This window comes from Lobosporangium transversale, assembly GCF_002105155.1.
Source record: "Lobosporangium transversale strain NRRL 3116 chromosome Unknown BCR41scaffold_66, whole genome shotgun sequence".
Classification (NCBI taxonomy): domain Eukaryota; kingdom Fungi; phylum Mortierellomycota; class Mortierellomycetes; order Mortierellales; family Mortierellaceae; genus Lobosporangium; species Lobosporangium transversale.
The window spans coordinates 60547-78873 of NW_019029044.1; the positions used below are offsets into that span (position 1 = coordinate 60547).

The window sequence follows — 18327 nt, forward strand, 5'->3', positions numbered from 1 at the left end:
AAAGCTGCATATATTCATGAAAGAGGTCGTGAGACACAGGTTAAATAAATAAGTTAATAAATAAATAAATAAAAAATAAAAAATTTAATAATGAAAATACAATGCAATAGTTTTATTTATTATTTCTTGGATGGTTTCGATGATTTTTTGGCGTTCTTTCCTTCAAAGCCGGCACGCTGATAGACCAAAAAAAAAAAAAAAAAAAAAAGAAAGAAAGAGAAGCGACGTTAGCGATAGAAAGCTTGATTAACTCAAGAAAAAAAAAAAAAATCCATGTTTAATAGATCAATAACTTTCGAATCATAGCATAGCACATACCGCTTTTGGTTTGCCATTCTTGTTGCCTTTGCCACCTTTAGGTGCTCCTTTACTACCCTTCTTGCCCTTGTTCTTGGCTGCGTCAATGCGTGCCTTAATATTCTCCTCACGTTTCTTCTGTTTCTGATCCTTGGTCTTCTTGACAGTTGCCTTGCGCTCACCCCATTCCTTCGCACTCTTCTTCTTAAAGACTTCTTCGCGTTTAATCGTCTTCTTCAGTAGCTTGACATCATCCTTAACCTTCTCACCCTGTGCCAACTGAAGTGCCTTCTTCCAAGTGTCCTTTTCCTTCATAGCATTGGCTTTTTCGGGATTGGCTGCCTCCAGCGCTGCTAACTTTTCTTTATGAGCCTCAACCTAGATAAAGAGAGGAATATATATATATATATATATATAGCGCGCAAGTATGTGCGATAACAGAGACAACCGTCAGTAAACGAAAACGATAAAAGAATATAAAAGAGCAAAAAAAAAAAAAAAAAAAAACTCTATAGACGGGTTTAACAAGGATTAAATATCTAATTGTTGCAGTATCTTACCATCTTGAGCTGTCCTTGTGCGTCAGTGGGTCCCTTCTTCTTCTTTTGGAGACCGGCAAATTCAAATTTGCTGAATCGGACTTCACCCTTATCATTAATGGATGATGCTGAAGGTCGGCCAGCATTTGTTGATGATGAGGCAGCAGGCTCTTTCACAACCAATCCTTCTGATCCGCCAGCGGCTCTCTTCTCCTTGGCCAATTTCTGTGATGCCTTCTTATCCTTTTTCCTCTTCAAACGGGCTTCCAGGATCGCCTGTCTGGATGTAGGTTTCGCTCCAGCGCCGTTCGCCTCAGCATTAGCACCACGGCGTCCACGAAGCTTGGCAAGACGCTCTTCAAGCTTTGCACGTAATTCCGTAATTGACTTGAGGGGTTGTGCCGGGGTCTGGGCTGCGGTCTGGACTTGAGCCAAGAGGCCATCAAAATTGTGTGTTGATGATTTAGCAATGACGGGTGCCTCACTATCATCCTCGATAATGTCGTTGTTTTCAGGACCATCCATTTCCACATCACTGTCATCGGCTTCTTCATTGTCATCATCGTCACTGTTGTCACTGTCATCATCAATGCTGTTGTTGGCTTTGGTGATCATCTCGGACTGGATCTCGGTTACTGATTTGTTGTTTTCAGGGTCAAGCTGAATCAATGTTTTTTCAATACCAAATATCCGGTTAAAATGGAGTGATATATATGTCAGTTATTGAAGGAGTAAAGAAATAGAGTATAGATCGTCATTGCTTTTTTTTTTTTTTTTTTTTTTTTTCTCTTCTAAGTTGATTTCCTTGCACAACTGATTAACCGCGCATGTTCTTCCAGATCATATGACGACAAGAAAAGTATCGGGTTGAATGAGAAAAAAAAAAAAAAAATGTCGACAAAAGCAAAGGTGGGGAACAAGGAACATACCTTGGCCTTCTTTGCCTTCTTTGTTCGTTCCTTGATCTCCTGCTTTGGAGCATTCCTCTTCTTGTTGTGCTGATATTTTGAGTTCTAGATAAAAAAGGCATGATGAGCATTGTATATTAGCTGATGAAAGCAGTATGGTCATAAGATCGAAGAAAAAAGAAAAAGAAAAAGAAAAAGAACTATGCTCATACCTGTTCCTCTTCTGAAAGTTCCTTTGTGATATAATACTGTGCAGGGATCAGCTTGAGCAAGCTATCAAAAGAGCTTCCATGCTCCTTAATCCTTTCCTGTTATATTCATCGCGCGCCATAATATGATAAAATATCCCAATTAGAACAAAAAAATAATAATAATAATAAACATTTTGCTTGTCCTGTTAGTTTGTTGCTGTTCTCCACAAAGCTTGGTGCTCCTGGATAAATAAGAACAAATGCAGGTTGAGCTCACCTCCAAACCGTCCAATTCAAAATGAGTGGACATTATAGAGGGATTGAGTCTATGGATGTGAAATTATAGATGTATAGGTGGGAATGCGTTGTGTATGAAAAAGCGTAGCAAATGAAAAGGAGTCTTTTGAATAGAATACTAGAGGTAAACACCAAGCTTAAACAAACAACAAACACAGGACCATAAACCACCTCAAGTCCAGAAGGAGACTGTCTATCAGGGCATTTTTTTTTTTTTTGCAAACATCAACACAAATACACAAATTCATTCTACAAGCCACTCTTTTTTTAATTTCTGAGCTTTATTTCCAGGAGAATTTCTCGCTAGTAAACAATTTGGTCATTATTTCCGATAAAAGATTAAACGCGTAAACAAAAGCAACACAGCCACATTTACGTTATTCATACAACGCATCCTCCCTAAAAATTCATTATAACCTTGTATCCCATGTATATATATATATATATATAAATACTCATATTAAGCTCCTACCGATATACCCTCCAGTGCTCTGATTACCTTTGCTCTATTTCTTTATTTGAACACTTTTACCATGTTCACATATCCTTCCCTCTCTATTTTGCTATCTCTCTATCTCATCTCGCTTGTCTATCAAAGAAAGTCAAGTCGTGTGAATTCCAAAAGGTCGATAAAATGTCTGCATCCTATTGGCCAGTTTTTATTGCTGCTGCACAGGGACACATGAGCATTTGCTTTTTGGTCTGTCCAAAACATTTGATGGAGGAACGATCGGGTAATGAACGAGAAGAAGATAAAAGAGTCAATGAAACTCTTATCGACGAAGAATAGCGATGTTATTAGTGTCAACAAAAAGGCCACAAAATAACCATGGGAAGAGATAGAAAGAAGAAAGAAAGAGGAGTGGATATGCACATTGTTACTAGCTTGAATTCCATGTGGTCATCTGGCTGTTGAAATAAAAGATTAAGCCCAGGGATAACAGAACAACAGTTACGGCCAAATGGGGTAGAGCATCTTAAAAAACATCAACGTTGGTAAAAAGGCCATGCCCGTGCACATTCCAGAGCATGTATGCACCACAGAGAAGCAAGCATTCATGCTATTTGCATATGTGAACATTTGAAAAACAAAATAGACCCGCTGAATAAAGGACTTTTTTTTTTTTTTTTTTTTTTCCTCTCTCATCTTTTCTTTTCTTTTCTTTTTCTCCTTGCCCTCAACCAACCTCAACTACCCTCACTGACTTCCATTGCCCCCACAAACAATATCTCCCTTGGCAATCCAACCCAGGCGCAATACAGGATCCAACTCCCATCGGTGTCGTCAAGTAAGTATGCAGCTTACGAACATATGTATTGCTTCCTGTGTGCCTTGTTTGCTACCCTGACCTCGAAGAATGAACTCAAAGGCTGGATCCAAAAAAAAAAAAAAAAAAAAAAAAAAAAAACGACAGCAGCTGCTCCAACCAAAGTCTTCCGAAGCCAAAGCTAAAGCCAATTCAAGGGGTCCAGCAAAACGAAAACTACAAAGGCTCTTAATAAATTTACACCTACCAACCGCACCAACTTCTAAAGAATAAATACAAATGTCTCTCGAGTAAGAGCTCGGACACCTTTAGATCAGGATATACGGAGCTTGGAAACAGTAGCGTAACGGACACCGAAAATAAATATAAGGGCACAGATCCAAATGTAATAACTCTATGTTCTATGTCTGGCATTTTGATAGATGTGTATTCGTGATCGGTGTGAATGCAGACGCCAGGTAAGGATGAAACTTAGTGATAACGATCATTACTAACCAAAACAGCCGCATGCATTCATTCATGGTTTTGGTCTTGGAGAGCAACCCCAATCGGTATCATAGGGGCTTTAGTGCTTTTGGTTTCTATGGTCATCCGATAAGGTCATACCATCAGCCTGTAAAATAAGTTGCACTGTCCCACAACATCCTGGTGACTTTTAGCTTATAAAGGTAGTTGCCGAGTATTTCCTTTTTGCACTGTCTCTTTGCAGACTGAGATGAAATATACGCTACTGTGTAATAATATCCCCACGTTTTCTACCAGCAACCTTTTTTTTTTTTTTTTTTTTTTAATTAAAATAGGTCCCCGTTGAGATGCGAATTAACGCTTCCAATGGCAAGGGTGACTTTCTGTTCTGTCAGGGCAGCACTGTTACTAGCGGAAGCTGCTAATTAAGAGAGCATGAGGAGGAGGAGGAGGAGGAGGAGGAGGAGGAGGAGGAGGAGGAGGAAAGGGAGAGGGAAGAAGGGGGCTATATAATCTATATCAATCAAGCTGCAATTTGATAAGAAAGTATGAAAGAGCACAGTAAAATAAAATAAAATAAAATAAAATAAAATAAAATAAAATAAAATAAAATAAAATAAAATAAAATAAAATAAAATAAAATAAAATAGAATAAAATAAAATAAAATAAAATAAAATAAAATAGAAAGTAAAAGTGAAAACAAAATAAAGAAAAACAAAAATAAAAAATTAAAAATTAAAAACAGATTTTAAATAAAAATAAAAATAGGACATAAAACTAAGATATAAAATAAAAATAAAAATCAAAGTAAGTTGCATACTTGTTTTCACTTATCAATTGTTATTTTTATCTCTTTATTTTATCCTATTACAGTATTTCTTTTTTTATTTTATTTTATTTTTTTTATTTGTATTGTCTAATAACGAAAACAAAACATAATGTCTATGATAAGTAATAAGAAGCAACAGCGTTTTTTTTTGCGGAGCAAATTAATAGACTATTAATAAAGGAGCTTACAGAACAGTGTTGCTATCCGAAAAGGGTGATTTTTTGGGTACCAAGTCATGAGTCTCCAAAATCTTTTGTAGCGCGTTCATTGTTTGCTGATTCTGCTTCAAGACCTGCGTCATCGTTTGAATTTGATCCATCATATCCTGTTGCCCTGGAATTGATCCGTTCGCTGACAATGAAGAGTACATTGGTCGCAATACATTGAATTGGTAAGAATGGCTGCTTTCAAAGCTTTCCCTTACGCCTAAAAAAAAAAAAAAAAAAAGAAAAAAAAAAAAAAAGCGTGCGTCAATATATATATATAAAAGAGCATAGTTATAATGAAAAAGAGATAGCGTATTAAAGCTGCATTTCCAGTTACCTTCACTAGGCGTATCGTCTGTTGTTGCACGACTGTTTGCCTCTGCTATTCGCTTGTACCGCTGCATAGTCTCCCAGACAAGAGTAAAATTGCGGCCGATAATGATGGATGGCAAGGTGATCAACAAGACACCGCACATCATGGCTGGGAATGAAATCAGTTTGCCCAAAAACGTTGTAGGTACCATGTCACCATATCCTGTAGTTGTGATCGTCACCATGACATACCAGAACGCTGCAGGGATACTGTCAAAAGTACTAGGGTTGTTGTTGGCATCCACAAACACCTGTCGTGCTTCATCCCATTCGCCTAGAAGAAAGAGGGAAGATGAAAGATGAAAGAGAAGAAACAAGGAAATTATTAGGGGATGGGAAGAGAGGGGCATTATATCACTGTCATACTAGAACTTCATTTCTATAATGATCATTAAACTTACCACGCTCAGTAAAATAAAGCAGTGTTGAAAAGAGCATGGTGCCAGTAATCAAGAAAAAGAATAGGGCGCTAAGTGCGTCCATACTTCTCTTGATAGCAACAATCATGACTTCAATTGTCATAACAATGGTCGAAGAATATTTAAATGTACGGAAGACTCGAAGCAGACGGAAGAGCCTCAAGATGGTGAATCGGAAGAAAACAGTCTGTTATACCCATGATCGAAGCCATAAAATTAAAATGATAATACATTAGTCCCAATTATTAAATATAAAGCGTAAAGGGCAATGGCTAGATCTAGAGTTCCTCAATGCAATCCATACCGTGTCCCGTGTGAGAGCCAGTTCAATGTAGTAAGGCATAATGGAAAGGATATCAATGATGGCGAGAGGAGCTACAAGAAACGAGATCAATAGGCGTTAGTGAGCTGGTATGAAGCTGTCATATTGCTCTTGAAATGTAAAAGTAAAAAGGCGCGTGTTGACGTATGGTGTGAGAACGTACAAAGGAGGAATCGTTTGAGTTGTTTGATAGAATCAGAATGAGCGATGATACGGGCAATAAACTCAATAGTGAAAAATGCGACCAAAACGGTCTCGAATTCGAACCTAAAAAAAAAAAAAAAAAAAAAAAAAAAAAAAGACACTCCGATCTCATTAGTCATTCTTCCTGTAGTAATGATGATTGCAGTGGAAAGGTGCTTCCTTCGGACTTGTTACAGATTATGTCTTGGACAGCTTACCAGATAGTTGAATCAGTGGATCGAAAGGAAGGAATGGTTTCAATAGTAGTGATGATGGTACTGAGAACGATGACAAACGAGACCCAGACATTGAGAGCAAATGCAGAACTGCCAGAGGAAGGATCTTCTAACAGGAGAAAAAGCTTTCTCTTGAAAGCACTCTGATCAGATCAAACAAGTGGTTTTGTCAGCAAAAAAAAAAAGAGAGAAAAAAAAAGGAGAAGAATGAGTACATAGTCAGATATGTGTGAATCTGTTAACTTTTCAAATAAAAATGAAGTGGCAGTAAAAAAGAAGAATAAAGAAAAACATTACCCTGATCGCATTGGCTTGTGAGTTTGAGCGGGTATTTGAATCATCATTTCCAGTCTGCATTTCACGAAGCTCTTGAGGGATATCGACCATAGGCCACTCCAATTCCAAATCGACTTGATGCATCGATCTCCGAGGCTGTGCTTCATGAGCAGGTCTTCCAGAAGAAGTGCTAGCTCTATCTGAAATAGGCGAAGCCACTGGACCACCTCCAGTCGCATGTCCATAACCATGACTACGGTGATGGTTGTTGGGTTCAGTCATCTCGATTTCATTTAAACTCGTATCAATGTCATCGGGTTGGTCCTGTAGACGCTTGAAGGGTCGTCTTGGCATCTTTTAATCTTCCACCAAACGTTATATTCCTTTTCTTGCACTCTTTTTTTTTGCCAATCGAAAACAAAAGCAAAAACAAAAAAAAAAAAAAATAGGACTTGAACAAAAGTGTATGTATTGCGAGGGAGAGTTGTAGTCTCTGATTGTGGGAGAGCCAAAAAATGTGTCCAGCTGGACTTCTAAGATTGAAAGTAGGATGATACTATTGGTCAGGCAAGAGATGGGTGCAAAGACAGAAAGGCAATCTGTGCTCCCACAAAAGAGCAAAAAGAGAAAGAGAAAAAGAGAGAGGAAGAGAGGAAGTGGATTTGCTGTGCAAAGTGAGACATACTTTGGATGAGATTGCTCTTTTGAGACTTGCAGATTATAAAGTTCGAGCCCTGAATGTAAGTCTCTTTTCAGAAGACAGAAGACAAGTTGTAAATGAGGATCACTGGAATGTAGAATGAGTATGCTTAAGGATGAGTGGAGAACTGGAGAAGTGGAGGAATGGAGAAGTGGAAATGAAATTCAAGAAAAGAGAAAAAGGAGAAAGAAGTAAGTGTATGGATGATGGAGCTAAAAAAAAAAAAAAAAAAGTGCTCAATATGCAAAATGTCTGTTCGTTTGTTTAGGTGTGTGTGTGTGCGAATGGGCCTCGAAGAGGGTCCTTCTGCGTGCAGGAAGAATCCTCAATGGTTCCTGAAAGATCCTTCAATTCGTTATCGCACGTGATGTAAGCCTCCTCTCCCTCTCATGCTCAAATCAGCAAGATGAATTAACCAACATAAAATTTAATTTGTATTTTTTATATTTGCTTTATTTTAGTTCATTTTCTACCAGATATATGAATCAATATGGTGGTCAACCTTGGGGAAAAGAGTTTCCAATAACGTACGAGTAGGGTTGTCTTTGATCAAGTTTTCACCGTTGGCCAACACCAGTTCTTCAACAGAATTCTTTCCTGTTATCAGTGAAGAGAACGTTAATGGCCCAAAGGAAGCAACATAGATCGTGGGTGCTTTGGTCCCTTGTGCCTTCCACTGCAATCTCTCTTCCAACAATTGTGCATCTGAAAGAGGGGCCCAGTTCTGGACATCCACAATCTTTCCCTTCTCCAAAAAGATTTGCAGACCCTTACAATCCTGACCTTCAACCCTACGGAAGAAGTTGAGACGCAATCGACCGCTGATACCAGCAATCACAGAGTCTGCAAGGCGCTTCTCCAACTCGGGAGTAATCTTTTGGATGAATCTTTTATAACTTGGGATACGAGCGTACAATAAGTAATCACAGATGTTGTTGGGTGCATCTTTGATCTTGTCGCTTACCAAGATTGACAGTGGGTGTTCCTTATTAAGTTGCAATCCAAAAGAGAACCGGATAGGTTTTGGCCCGTTAGTATCGTCCTCGGTCACAAGACCGATCTTCTTCTTGTATAGTTCATATTCCCTTGCTGCGATCTCTTGACGCTCCCTTGCATGCTGAAAGAGCTGTCTCAAAACAGAGTCCTTTGCATCTATATATTTAACAAGATCCTCCTCCAATGCCATGGCCTCTAGTTGTGGGCCTAGGTATCCATGTGAAACGACAGTGAAGCCGACATCCATTCCTGTTTTGACGTCAACAATAATCCTTGTATCACGATCGGCATCAAACCTATGCTGTTTATCCTCATATATATCGTGGACGGTGTATTGCCAGTATTCGGGTGTGTAATGAAGTCCGACTTGTGCAATCGCATGTCTCTTTTCTGGGTGACTCAACCGAATTAAGAGTGGTATATCATCTACAGTGGCTCGACGAAGATTATAGGGTTCAGTCTCTCCTTTAGCAAGAGCAGGAACTGCATCTGCATTTTCAAACCTGGTGCCAGGGCAAACGTACAGAGCATATTCGTAACCGAATTGACTATGAACATGTAATGATTAAAAATGATTAGAAAACTATGTTAGACCCTGCATGCAAGTGTAGAAAGAGCAATAATTACTATAGTTACACAAATTAGGGGAAAAAAAAAAAAAAGACATGTAGACATAGACATACCGGTAGAAATAGGGAATACCGCCGATGAACTGAAGATCATCTCCTCTGGCATCAGAAGCTGGATGAATCATCTCAAAAAGAAGCCTACGGATCAATCCTTTACCACGATATTCCTAGATAAAGCCAAATTATTTTTTAATTATTTATGTGTTTGTTAATCATTGTGAGTTCCCTTCTCAATATAATCCATAGTTTATTATTATTATTATTATTATTATTACTACAACAACAATAAAAAGATAGAGGTTAAGACTTACAGGGTCACATGCAATTAGTTCTGGCTTTCCGAATTGTAGATTAATAGATCCATAATAGGCTGGATGCTTATGAAGAGCTGCACAGGCAACAATGGGGTTTCTTCCCTTTGCCCGCTTAGTATCTTCCACCAAGGCATAGTCATGTCCGCTCATAGCCGCGTTTTTCCCGGACAACATCCGCCTCTAATAGAATATATATTTGGATTAGACATGTCTCAACCAATTAATGTACCATAGGGTAAAAAGAAACAAAAGTTATACTTACAGCGCCAGCCATAAAGTATTCATTAGGAGGTGGAACCATATTTTCTGGAAGTGGGTCACCATATGGAATCCACTATTATATTGCAGAAGAAAGAGAGAGAGAGAGAGAGAGTTAAGCAGTAAGAATCAAGAATTCTACAACTTTTTACAAAATACACACAGATATTGTAGAGTGGAGAGGGGATGAGAGTTTTTGATCATCACTAAAAAAAAAAAAAAAAAAGTAAATCTATCTTACTCTGAAGGCATCGCCGACGAGGTTGATAACATTATCAGTATCAGCTTTTGAAGACCAACGCATGATAAGTCCATCACCAATGTCGATGGTTGGACGTTCGAAAGATTGAGAGGATACGACCATTTTTGTTTGACTTGTTTGCAATACTTTAATTATATTATAAAGAATATTAGAAAAAGGGAAAAAACAAAAAGGTACTATGATGAAAAAGATTAAGATGGTTTTCTTCGAGGCTCAAGGTCCAGGGCTTGGTTAAAGAAGTTAAGAAGGAAGTATAAATGTTATGAGTGATTAATTGGTTGGTTGATTAATTGATTAATTAAGCTGTAAGCGTGAGTAGAGGGCTGGAGTTTAGAGGAGAAGAAAGAAGAGTCTACAGAAAGTAGGGCAACCTATTTATCCTTTTCACACTTCACGTGAAAGAGTGAAAGGGCGAAATGCCCATTTTCAATTAGGAACATTGATGAACCCTGAAAAGGAAGCACAAAGAAAGACGGTTCCAGTTCAAGATTTTTCATGTTTCTGTGTCACAGTCTACGGCCGTAATAAAAAAAGAACATTCTTAGTATGTCAGAGGAGACATCATTCGTCCGTTGTTGTAGTTTTGGCTATTCATTCGTTAGTCAATAGTTCCCTCCTCTGCCAATGTTATTAAACAATGATGACACCGAATCTTTTTCTAGATGTACACGTGCATCCAAAAGTATTCCGACTGGGTTTGTCCTGGGATCGGACCTTCTGGCCCATCATAGTGGCACAAGAAACAATTGTGTGAGTTGGTCCCGCTGTCTAACCTATTTGGGCAATCATTTTCTTTTTATTCTTCTCACTATACTGGATATAGACAAGCACCCCCCTCGTAAATGCACATTTGCATATATTCATATACACTTTGCATGGATATTTTTATTTATTAGACGACGTCTTTAGACTACATGTAGAAAAAAAGTGGCAATGAATAACATGTCTATCCTCTTCTGGTCAGTGCTGGTAAGCTTTAACGTCCGGTGTTGGATGTAGTCTTGGGATTCATCTACACATACAAAAGAGTTTCAAAATGGATATATAATACAAAGTCTGCCCATCCATTGACCGATCTCTGGAGCGAAAACAGGTACACTTTTCTTTAGTAGAAAGAATGACGTGCTTGCCTTGGCCCTTTCTAGAAATTCTAACGGAGGGGGACCGTCCACCAGGAGGGCGAATGGCTCCACATAGTATACATCATATTGTCATACAATTGTTCGTTGCTATGCCACAATGTGCAAGCGAGGAAAACTGCTACGCCTCTTTGTCCTGAAAGTTCCGGACTTTGAGCCGAAGGTTTGTACAACAGGAATATATACGTGAATAAGGCCCGACGATTAGAGATAATGGGTCCTTGCGCCCTAAAGGGGCTGAGCACTTGGGCAAAGTGGTAGGATAGGAATGACGTCGTGGAGAAACTACCGGAACAAGAAGGTTGAAGTCGGTCTGATTGAACAAAATTGAGCTCCTAGGACAAGTTACAGAGACTTGATTGGCCTAATTGATTTTTATTTTTTCTTTGGACGCAAAATTAAGCATTTCTGTGTAACTTTGCTTTGTTTCGCATTCGAGAGAACATGACATTGGTGGCGCTGTTGGGTAGAGAGACGAAACGTGCCATGTCCAAATAGTCATCGAGCAAAAGGTTCAGTTAGCCTATTAACATTGTAGATAGACAGAAAGATATTTGCTGTTTCATAGCTCATGGCTTTATCACTTTTGAACTCACATACTTGACATGTGCATATATTGCTCTTGAGGATCTTTTCCTTTCTTTTTTTTTTTTTTTTTTTTTTTTTTTTTTAGAATCTTGACTACATGTAGACTCTTTGTGATTTTTTATTTTTTATTTTTCACCATCTTTATGTATACAAGTTTTGAGGGAGGGAGAGAGAGAGAGGGGGGGGGAAAGGTTTGTTGCTGCTCTTAGGGACCATCCATGTTAATGAAAACGTCCTGTAACAAGCAGTAGCTTAAAAATACATGTTTATACTTGGTGGTCAAGGGAGGAAGTAAAGCTGACCACACAAGTACTCATGCTGAAGTACTATCCTTGGTGACAAAATAAGCATTTGAAAAGTCACCCCTTCGAAGCTTTTTCAGTACTTCATTTAACTCATCATTGCCCCACCCATCCATGCCCTTTTTTTTTCTATTGTGTCAATACGGCAGTAAGAGGGAGATGAGTTTTGGTAAATTAGTAAAAAAGAAATTATGGTATTAACAATGGTATTAATATTATTGAAGGGATTATGAGAGATAATAATAATAAAGCATTACGTTCGAGCGATCTACCAGGGATTGCTTAATGACGGTAATGAACAGTAGGGTCCCAACGTAAACGGCATTTGTATGATTAGTATTCGCCCTTCTGTTCAGTTCATTAATTGTTACGTACATCGGTTGAAACATCGTTTTGTCAATTGTCAATTATCAAAGAGGAACTTTGGCACACTAATTGATTACGACCATTAACAACAGAGAAGCAGAGAAAGTGTGAAGATGATATGCAGACGATACCGATCATAATAACAACAATAACAACAATAACAACAATAACAACAATAACAACAATAACAACAATAACAACAATAACAACAATAACAACAATAATGCTAATACGTATATATATAAATGTATAATAATAACAATAATAACAATAATAACAATCGCTCTTTATTTATTTTATTTTATTTTTTATTTTCCTGCGAGCGCGGTCAATTAACAAAAGGTCTTTCAGGAGCCCATTCAGATGAAGTCATATTAATAAAAAAGAAAAAGAAATAAGAAAGAAAAAGGTGGTTCTGTTACATCGTTACATACGAGATTGCAGTGACATGTAATATTCCATTCTCGTCCAACAGCAGTCCTTTTTTGGTCAACTTTGCAACAACGATCTCATCTGCACAAAGATGACTCTTGCACCGATCAATCGCATCTGTTGAACTTTTTTTTTTTTTTTTTTTTAAATTCTAGTTCTCTATTTTATTCCTTTTGTTCTTTACTGTGAATTAATGTCTTTGCGAATGAAGGATTATTTAAATATATGTTTTATAAAGAGAGATTGAAGGAGAGAGAGAGAGAGAGAGAGAGAGAGAGAGAGAGAGAGAGAGAGAGAGAGAGAGAGAGAGAGAGAGAGCGAGGGGAGCTCTGTTGTCACAGATATTTCTTAACGTATTTTTGAAGGTGGGAAATGTGCGTCTATTCGACATTTGGATTTTTTACTCTTTCCTTGTTGCTTATTGCTTATTGCTTATTGCTTATTGCTTATTGCTTATTCAATTGTCTCTGTTCTGTCTGTCTGTTCCATGCATAAACTCATTCATTCTCATTCACAAACTCACCAGGCACTCTTCTTCTCTCTCTGTTTCTCTCTTTCTGCCGTCATTACTTTCTCTCTCTCTCTCCCTCTCTCTTCCTCTCTTTCTCAACATCCTTCACCCTTTCACGCTTTCTCCATTCATTCATCATCTCCTTCCCCTCCTCTTTCTTTGCTATTGTTCAACTCCTCTGCTTGACCCTTTCCTCCCGTATCTGTTAGCTCAGACTCCCGCTCGGTTTGTCTGGGCGCAAGAGTAAATGACTCTTGAACTTTGAGCATTAAAGTATAATTAACACGCTCAAAAAAAACATCGTCCGTTTGCTTCATTCATTTTATTCAATTCACATTCAGGAACACTCCACACCAAAAGAATAAACCCAACCGAATCCTTTTTTTTTTTTTTTTTTTTTTTTTTTCTTCAATTCTTTCTACTTCAATCCACAGTTGACCTTCATTCAAGTGAAATTATATTAAAAAACAGAGCCCCTATAGAGCATAGAAAATAATAATAAAATAACCCCTACACTCACTCCTCCATCAACTCAAAGAAAAACAACGACACCAACGGCCACATTTCACACAACAATGAACATGCGGCCTGGACGAAGGACCTCTTTCGGTGGTCTGTCCAATACGTCTATAACAGACTATGAAGAAACTTTCTCGGATCCTGATTCCATTCATGATATCACCCTCTCACCCTCACACAGCCGCCAGAGTTCACGAACAACATCACCTGGGGATCACCTTGCTCCACCAAAGAAGAGCAAGATCTCGGGTTTACGACTCAGCCTGAAGAATCTACGCACCCCGAGATCCTCTATTATCATCCAAACAGATAGTGAGCATTCGCCCGACAATACATCCCCAACACGTCCATCCATTGATAGAGCCAGACTGTCTTATGGTCGTGGGTCTTCATTAGAGTTACTTCCTCACGATGCCAGGACATCGTTTGAGGATAACATTGGTACCAGCTTTGGAATTGGTATTGACCCTCGTCGCAGAGATCAACAACAACAACAACAACAACAACAACAACAACAACAGCAACAACAGCAACAACAGCTTCTTGGCTCTTCTCCTCAACTCTCAACATCAGTCCCAAAGGCATCGTCATCATCGCGTTTCTCCTTCCTTGGGTCCTCGACACCATCTACACCAACAATGCATCGATCATCGCACTATCGTAACTACACAACTCCAACAAATTCACCCAATCTATCCAGTTACGGCTCTTCACCACGGAGAACAATGGCTTCTCCATCACCCAAGCCCGTCAAAGAGACTCACATAATGATGAAGGATTATGATCCCATGACTGGCAACAAGATGATTAACAAGTACATGGTCGTAAAAGAGCTGGGTCGAGGTGTTCATGGTAAAGTCAAGTTGTGTCGCGATACGGAAACGAACGAATATTGTGTAAGTTCATTTTACTCTCTTTACTTTTCTTTCTCATAGTGTTTCTTAATGCGATCATTATGAAATAAGAAAAATAATAATAATAATAAAAAAAGAAAGGGGTGAAGGATGAAGAAGGGAGGGCAAAAAAAATAAATAAATAAATAAATAAATAATAAAAAGTCGCAAGAACCCATGTTCAGGGCGAGAAATGGAGGGGACCGTGGGAGAAACGTAAGAGGTGTAATATATGTCAATCGCCTCTTTTTTTTTATTACTTCTTTTACTTTTTTGTTACTAACCGTGGTATGGATGCTAACGATCTATTTATTTTTACCCTTCCCCCCCCTTTTTTTTTGGCATCAGGCAATCAAGATCGTAGACAAAACCACTCGAAGGCGTCTTGGGCGGGCCCAGATTTCTAACGAGCAAAAGATCCGTCGTGAGATTGCAATCATGAAGAAGTGTATCCACCCTAACGTCGTACGACTTATTGAAGTGATCGATGACCCGAGTGCAAGAAAGATTTACTTGGGTAACTGAAACTTGAAAAAGAGGCAATTTTTTTTTTTTACCTTCATTAATATTTACTTTTTGGTGTTTTGTTATTGTCATAGTATTGGAATACATGGAAGGAGGAGAGGTTCGGTGGAAGGATGCTGAAGATAGACCGATCTTACCCCTTGAAGACGCGCGGACCATTTTTCGTGATGTGGTTCTAGGACTAGAGTATCGTAAGTGCCAAGAGCAAGAAAAAAAAAAAAAAAAAAAAAAAAAAAGTATTTCTCCAAGTACTCATGTACACTTTTTTTTTTTTTTTCTTCTTCTTCTTCACCTATTAACTTTTTCACTTGTCGATACTTTTCTTCATCAGTTCATATCCAAGGTATCATTCACAGGGATATAAAGCCAGCTAATCTTTTGTTATCAGGTGATGGCACAGTCAAGATATCAGATTTTGGAGTGTCTCATTTCAGTGAGAAACATGCATCGGAACAGGATCTGGAAGGTTCGCACATCACAGAGAAAAACCCAGCAGGCCCCTCCCATGCAAATCCTTTTGAACAATTTTTCAGGCATAGTCATCATCAGCGCCATAACAACAACAGTCAGAATCAACGGCACCATCAGTCTTCTCAAAATCCTTTGTTTTCAGCTTATTTGCCCTTCTCCTCAAATTCTCAAGTTCATCAATGGGGTGATGATCTCGAGTTGGCAAAGACAGCGGGAAGCCCAGCATTTTTTGCACCCGAATTATGCTTCGTTAGTAAGTTTATTGTTCTTGTCATTATCATCATCATTATTCTCTAACGCCCGCATACGTCTCTTTTAATGCAGTGTTTTGCCGTAATTTGAATTTATGCTGTTTGATACTAACTTCATAGTTTATCGTTTTTTTTTTTTTTTTTTTTTTTTTTTTTTCCTCTCAACAGGCGAGTTCTCTCCTGCTCCGTCTTCAGCATCTCAAACATCATTTATTCTAACTCCTTCAACCTCAAAGACTAATCCTTCAACCCCCCCAGGAACTTTTTCCTCTGGATCAGGATCAGGATCTGGATCTGGATCAGGGTCTGGACAAGGACAAGGACAAGGATCTGGTCAAGGATCTGCACCCCGGCCTCCTATCACAAAAGCGATCGACATCTGGGCATTAGGCGTGACCCTCTATTGCTTTGTATATGGAAGATGCCCATTCATCGCAGAAACAGAGTTTGAGCTTTTCAACATCATCTCCAGAAAGCAACCAAGCTTACCGGATTCTGTACCAGGACGTGAGCACGTGAACGATTCTTTGAAAGATCTTCTTTCAAAGCTGTTGGAAAAGGATGTCTCCAAACGGATCACATTGAAGGAAGTGAAGGTAGCAAACTTTTTTCTTGACTTTCTTTACTTATTTCACTTTTTTTATTATTATTATTTTTTTTTTTTGACTTGTGTTTTTTTTTTGTGCCGAGTATATATTTTAACTCTCTTTCCTCTTTTTTTTTTGTAGGAGCATCCTTGGGTCATAGAAGATTTAAGAGACCCTGAGAGATGGAGAATTGAAACGGATCCGTGCAATTACCAACGCGTTCATATTACTGACGAGGACTTGAAGGGTGCTGTAACCCTTATAGACAAGATCAAAAACCGTATACGGAGACTCTCAGTATCACTTAGTAACTTTACACGGAGAAGGAGTAAATCAACTGCTTCAGTTAATACTCCAGGTAAAAAATTTTTTTTATACATCTATTTATTTTATTTTATTTTATTTAATTTTTATTTTATTTTTTTTTGACTATCCAAAAAAAAAAAAAAAAAAAAAAAAAAAGTTTCTAAAGCTTTCAAGATTATATATATTGTTATAGTATCTCCTAGTTGTCCACGCAGTCCAATTCCTATTATACGATCACCAGTGCCAACGACATCACCATCAATAGCCCATGCAGTGGCTCAACCCCATAGCTTTGTCAACCCAATGTCTCTTCCTGAACGGTTTCAACATTTTCATTCGTTTCAAAATTCTGGGCCGAATCAAAGCTACCGACGTTCTGAATTTCTCGATCGACCTAACAGTCTCTACAGCAATACTAGTAGTATGGACGAAATGGATGGAGGAGGAGGAGGAGGGGGAGGAGAGGATCATAGCGGCTCAGGATCATCAACGCAAAATAACTCGAGCTATATTGGGCGTAGACGGATCTACCGGATGTCTGGTTCTCAGGGTTGCAATAATTTATCTGGAATTTATTTCGACAACAAGCACAGAATCAATAGACCTCTATCAGCAGGTCCATTTCCATCGAGTGTGCTCTCTGGTCGCAATTATTCAGATGATATAATGGATCATCATCAACAACAACAACAACAACAACAGCAACAGCAACAACAACATAATCATTATGGGCTGTACGGGAACAACAACAGCAGGACTGCGACGGGTGGAGTGACGCTCAATCGAGCGAGTAGTGCGCGGGTCGTGCCTTCAAGTCACAGTAATTTATCCAAGAGCTGGGTTTATACACTGCCCATAGAACATGAATCTGCTGTTAGGGATAGCGGTGAATCCCTGTCAATGCAGAAACAGGGGTCATTACAACTAAGCCAACAACAACAACAACAACAGCAAGAACAGCAGCAACAACAGCAAGTGCATGAACAAGAAGAACAGCAACGACAACTCACACATAGGACTTCAACTCTTTCACCCTCCTCTACCTTGGTATCGAGTAGTCTGCAGGAACCATCCGAAGATGGGTTTTTAGAGGGAAGAGAAGGATCGAATGAGTCTCTTGTAAAGACCTCAGTGTCAGATAATGGTGGCTTTGGCAATTCACAAAACTTGGCGATCACCCAAGAACTGTAAATAGGCTCTTTTTTTTTTTTTTTTTTTTTTTATACTGGAAGCAAGAACAAAAGATGGGAAAGATTAGGCAAAAGGATATTTAATATACTATATACAGATATTTAACATAGAGATTAGTCCAGAAGAAGAAGAAGAAGAAGAAAGAAAAAAAAAGACAAGTAAAAAAATCAATCAATCCCTGCTATGGCAATTGACATAGACTGCTAGGAAGCGAGAGGCCGGGTAATTTTTTTTTAAGGTTATGTATCAAACTCTTCGTACCTTGTGGGGAGAGGGGT

At 38.6% G+C, this 18327-nt stretch overlaps 4 protein-coding genes across 4 annotated transcripts; 1 reads left to right on the forward strand and 3 right to left on the reverse strand.

The window, feature by feature from the left end:
• Nucleotides 1-103: 103 nt before the first annotated feature.
• On the reverse strand, nt 104-2426 carry BCR41DRAFT_390391 (surfeit locus protein 6-domain-containing protein). Its single transcript, XM_022028218.1, has 6 exons — nt 2213-2426; nt 1957-2052; nt 1766-1849; nt 858-1496; nt 319-675; nt 104-176 (listed from the first exon to the last, which is right to left on the reverse strand). Exons 1-6 carry the CDS (start codon nt 2243-2245, stop codon nt 120-122), a joined length of 1266 nt encoding a protein of 421 aa, XP_021875947.1. The 5' UTR covers nt 2246-2426; the 3' UTR covers nt 104-119.
• Nucleotides 2427-4906: 2480 nt separating this feature from the next.
• On the reverse strand, nt 4907-7601 carry BCR41DRAFT_363783 (hypothetical protein). The gene is made up of 8 exons (XM_022025945.1): nt 7495-7601; nt 6831-7205; nt 6516-6676; nt 6278-6381; nt 6097-6167; nt 5775-5979; nt 5339-5647; nt 4907-5221 (listed from the first exon to the last, which is right to left on the reverse strand). Exons 2-8 carry the CDS (start codon nt 7161-7163, stop codon nt 4980-4982), a joined length of 1425 nt encoding a protein of 474 aa, XP_021875948.1. The 5' UTR covers nt 7164-7205; nt 7495-7601; the 3' UTR covers nt 4907-4979.
• Nucleotides 7602-7959: 358 nt separating this feature from the next.
• Nucleotides 7960-10298, reverse strand: BCR41DRAFT_390392 (hypothetical protein). Its single transcript, XM_022028219.1, has 5 exons — nt 9948-10298; nt 9711-9782; nt 9446-9628; nt 9189-9301; nt 7960-9053 (listed from the first exon to the last, which is right to left on the reverse strand). Exons 1-5 carry the CDS (start codon nt 10068-10070, stop codon nt 7979-7981), a joined length of 1566 nt encoding a protein of 521 aa, XP_021875949.1. The 5' UTR covers nt 10071-10298; the 3' UTR covers nt 7960-7978.
• Nucleotides 10299-13715: 3417 nt separating this feature from the next.
• Nucleotides 13716-18055, forward strand: BCR41DRAFT_329064 (hypothetical protein). The gene is made up of 7 exons (XM_022021718.1): nt 13716-14721; nt 15067-15235; nt 15318-15434; nt 15575-15967; nt 16134-16561; nt 16694-16910; nt 17052-18055. The coding sequence occupies exons 1-7, from the start codon at nt 13882-13884 to the stop codon at nt 18047-18049; spliced, it is 3162 nt and encodes a 1053-aa protein (XP_021875950.1). The 5' UTR covers nt 13716-13881; the 3' UTR covers nt 18050-18055.
• The last annotated feature ends 272 nt before the right edge of the window (nt 18056-18327 follow it).